General features: G+C 37.9%; 1 protein-coding gene across 7 annotated transcripts in view; it reads left to right on the top strand.

Annotated features, from left to right (window-relative positions):
• adgrg6 (adhesion G protein-coupled receptor G6) overlaps positions 1–3,800 on the top strand; it is a 111,324-nt gene that overhangs the window by 84,017 nt on the left and 23,507 nt on the right. For all 7 annotated transcript variants that reach the window (XM_035678379.1, XM_035678378.1, XM_035678373.1 and 4 more), the window contains 3 exons: positions 230–275; positions 2,226–2,332; positions 3,437–3,564. In XM_035678379.1, coding sequence (XP_035534272.1) covers positions 230–275; positions 2,226–2,332; positions 3,437–3,564 — 281 coding nt within the window. The remainder of the gene's footprint in view (positions 1–229; positions 276–2,225; positions 2,333–3,436; positions 3,565–3,800) is intronic.

Here is a 3,800-nt window from a genome sequence, read left to right as displayed (position 1 = left end):
TTTCTGACTAACCAGGCAAGAGAAAAAAACTGGTCTTGCCTTTAAAAGAGAATTCAAGGAATAACTCATTGAAAACCTTCATTTACACAGTAGATTTCAAAATAAAGGCAAATAAATCTTGCTAATGAAAGCAGTTATCAGGTGATATCTGTGAGCAGAATATAGATTGCGTCTGACCTGCTACATTGGTGAACTTTATACTTATTACATTCTTGTTCTCTCCCGACAGCCCTCCCTGAATCCAGTCTGTATGTTTTGGGACTTCAACATGAGCAGTAAGTCTTTCTACGTCTGTCGTCGCTTCACTGTGAAAATCTTAGGTTCATCACAGGTTCTCTGACCTACAGGGAGCCGAGAAACAATATACCTTGAGTGTTCTCAGGAAAACCTCCCATCTGTTCAAGTTTTACGTTCCAAGTGCTCTTTTCATCAACTCTGCTCACCCGCTGGGATTGTGACGATGCAGTTTGACAAACTCTGAGCTTGAACGTGTCCTTGGTTTACCTTTTTGATTTATATGTTGGCGGTTCAGGCCACATGTAGATAAACCTCCACATTTCCAAAGAAGAAGAATTTGTGAAAAAACAAACCAATTAAGTATGTCTGATTACAAAAAAAAATAAAAAATACAGACAGGGAGCTGCCTAAAAAGCTCAGTTCATGAATGATACAAGAGGTGTTCCTAAAGTTGAAAGATTGGGAACCAATGATTAAGACAGCCTTATTTTAATCTCTAATCATGTAAAATGTCTGGTCTTTTATGTGTCTGTGCCCATAATGGGTCCATTGTAGACCCCTCTAGAAAGTTCAGTTTTTGGACCTGAGTATTTCTTAAACCCTGCGTAGAGCAATGCTGGTGAAGTACTCCTAAATGCCTGCGTATCTGTGTCTACATGTAAACACAGCTAGCTTAACGTCAAGAAAACAGCACTGAAAATGTCCTTGTTAAAAAGGATAAAGATCGACAAAAGACAAAATTCGGATTAGGGTTGTGCTGAATTAGGGTACTGGCACCTTTTTTAGTCCAATTCAGACACTGGTCATCGGTTTGGTGTGTGCAGGCGTTAACTGTCAGTGCTTGAGTTGCTTAAGTTTGTGTTGCACTTTAGTAGTTTATCTGCAGTGTTTCACCCAGTGGGATTCTGCGGGTTGCTGATCTTGACTGACCGATTTGGTATTTGTCAGAAGTTCAGGTCACATTTCTGCATCAAGGTTCAGCTTTATTTTCGTTATTCAGCCCAGGATGGCACAATGAAAATGTTGTTGTAGACCACCTCCACACTCAACAAATATTCAAATATTTAGTAGAGGAACAAAACAATAAAATAAGCAATACAACTGAAGTATATCAGGGGCTTGGAGCCATGTTGGGCTAATATGTGTATTATATATCAAATTAAATCTCTCAGTGAGATCTTTTCACTGCCAAAAGGACACAACTGAAATGATGACCCATAGGTTGAAAGTTGTAAGTGCTCTTTAAATGTGTCAGATGAACACAGGAGTCCCAGGACACATCAATAATGATAAGGGCACTCCAAAATGTATTAGAAAGGTTGATGTGCATGCAGTTACAGATCAGTATCAGTTGATTTTATATGTTCCTTGTAGCCTATAATTTAAAAACCATAAAAGTTGCAGAGCATTACTTCTAGATGAAAATATTCGTTCTTATCTTTTTTCCGTACTGATTGATTAAGTGTAATTGTGTGTACATTTTATTTAAAATGAATGTGGTTTACGTACGTACGCCCATATTCTGCATAGAAAGATGTTTCTGCCAAAACGGTTACCTCATTCTTTTGGCATTTTTAAAATGTTTCATACATAATTTAATACTTAAACTGTAGAAATATAGTTTTTATAGTCATGCTGAATCTGAAAAAAGATCAGATATTGTGCTCAGTACAAAGCAACAGCAGCTCATTCAAGTTCGATAATTAAAGATAGATAGATAGACCTCCAAATACGTGAAAATTCAATTTTGGTGCACTTTTTAAATTCAAACCAAGTAGACATCATCTTCAGCAACATTTATTTTCAGTAGTTCCTTCTGAAAAACTGAATTTTATTTGCAGTAAAAGACAAACCATTCTTCTTAAGACATATTTCATGAACAACTCGAACAATACATAAATAACCGCCATGAAATATGATACAAATACAAATATGTTTCTGTGCAGAGGTGATTGTAATGTGCAGTAACACCTCTATGCTGCCACCAGGGGGTGCTGGAGGTTGGAACGGAGAGGGTTGCAGAGTGTCCAAAGAATCCAGCAGCAACAAAACCATCTGCCTCTGCGACCACCTGACCCACTTTGGCATCCTCATGGTAAGACTGAACTGTGATCTGAGGCCAGGAAATATTTTCTATTGGAGCTGTGCTGTTGTTGTTGTTTTCCTGATGTTTGGAACAGAATTAATAAGTTTATTAAAAACTCAGGTTGTGTAATCAGTTTGATGCCATTTTCATTAGAGAAGGGAGAAGAGTTTTTTGGAGGGAACAAACAGGTCAGAAGTTTAAATCAGAGCCTGTCAGGTGTTTGTGGTGTCCAGTTAAGGATGTCAAGATGCTACACAGAAGAATTCATAAGGTCTTCAGTGCAAACAGCTGTGAAACATCATGAGCAACATGTGATATTGGATTTATTTATTACGTGTTTTTTATGGGTTTGCTTTAATGTTTTGCCCGTTCATTCACTGGTTTCACATTTAATTGAGTGTCTCCAGAGCTCCACTGATGAGGAATATTTTTTCTGTTATTATAATATGTCTGCTGCAACCTGTTTGACTTCTGGTCTCTTTTGTTTTTAATTGTGCATTGGCGATCAAACCCCTCCTGGCAGTTAATACTGTCTGTCAGTGTGTCTGCGTGTCCAAAAGCACATTTTTAACCAATGAGAATTACAGCACACCTTGTATTCAGACTTACCCCCACAGAACTGTCAGATTTCATCAACTTGATGAACATCAACATTGATTTTTAACTGGATGCTATTTAGCAGAATTGACTATAAACGTGATTATTGTTAGAACCATTTTGTATTTTTGGTTTGTTGTCAATTGGGAATGACTGAGACACATATTTTATCCAACCCCTGCATAAGTCAGTGCCCCACTTCTACAGAATGCCATTAAGTGTGCATTCTGTAGAGATGTGGGATCAGATTCAGATTAGATTACAGTTAATATGAAGATGTATCGTGACGCTACGTTAGCTTTGTTTTAGCTTGTGACAAGAGTTGCTAGCCATGTTCATCATGCTTCATTCGATCTGGTTGTGAGGGATTTTTTTAACCAACAAGGAATGTTAGCCAGGTTAGAGCAAGAGTCTCTCACAATGTCCCTGCAGGCAAATATGTTGACAATAATCAATGCTTTAATTAGACTAATTATTATCTGTTTTATTGTACTGTCTCTCTGTCTGTGTCTGCAGGACATTTCTGGAGCTTCGCCCCACATAGATGCGCAGAACAACAAGATCCTGACCTTCATCACCTACATCGGCTGCGGCATCTCCGCCATCTTCTCAGCTGCCACGCTGCTCACCTACATTGCCTTCGAGTGAGTCACGTTAGATGTAGAGCAGCTTTAACTAAGCGCTTTGGGTTGCCTATACAGAGACATGAAAACGTTAATTAATATTGTGGATATTAAAGGTTCAGTGTTTTACATTGAAGAGGATCTATTGTCAGAATTGGAATATAATATTATTAGTATGTTTTCATTAGTGTATAATCACCTGAATATAAGAATCCTTGGGTTTTCATTACCTTTGAATGTTATCAGTCAATGTATGT

Source organism: Morone saxatilis, unplaced genomic scaffold (genome assembly GCF_004916995.1).
Source record: "Morone saxatilis isolate NCDOM2014 unplaced genomic scaffold, NCSU_SB_2.0 Contig7, whole genome shotgun sequence".
Classification (NCBI taxonomy): domain Eukaryota; kingdom Metazoa; phylum Chordata; class Actinopteri; family Moronidae; genus Morone; species Morone saxatilis.
This window is presented reverse-complemented; position numbering and strand designations above follow the sequence as displayed.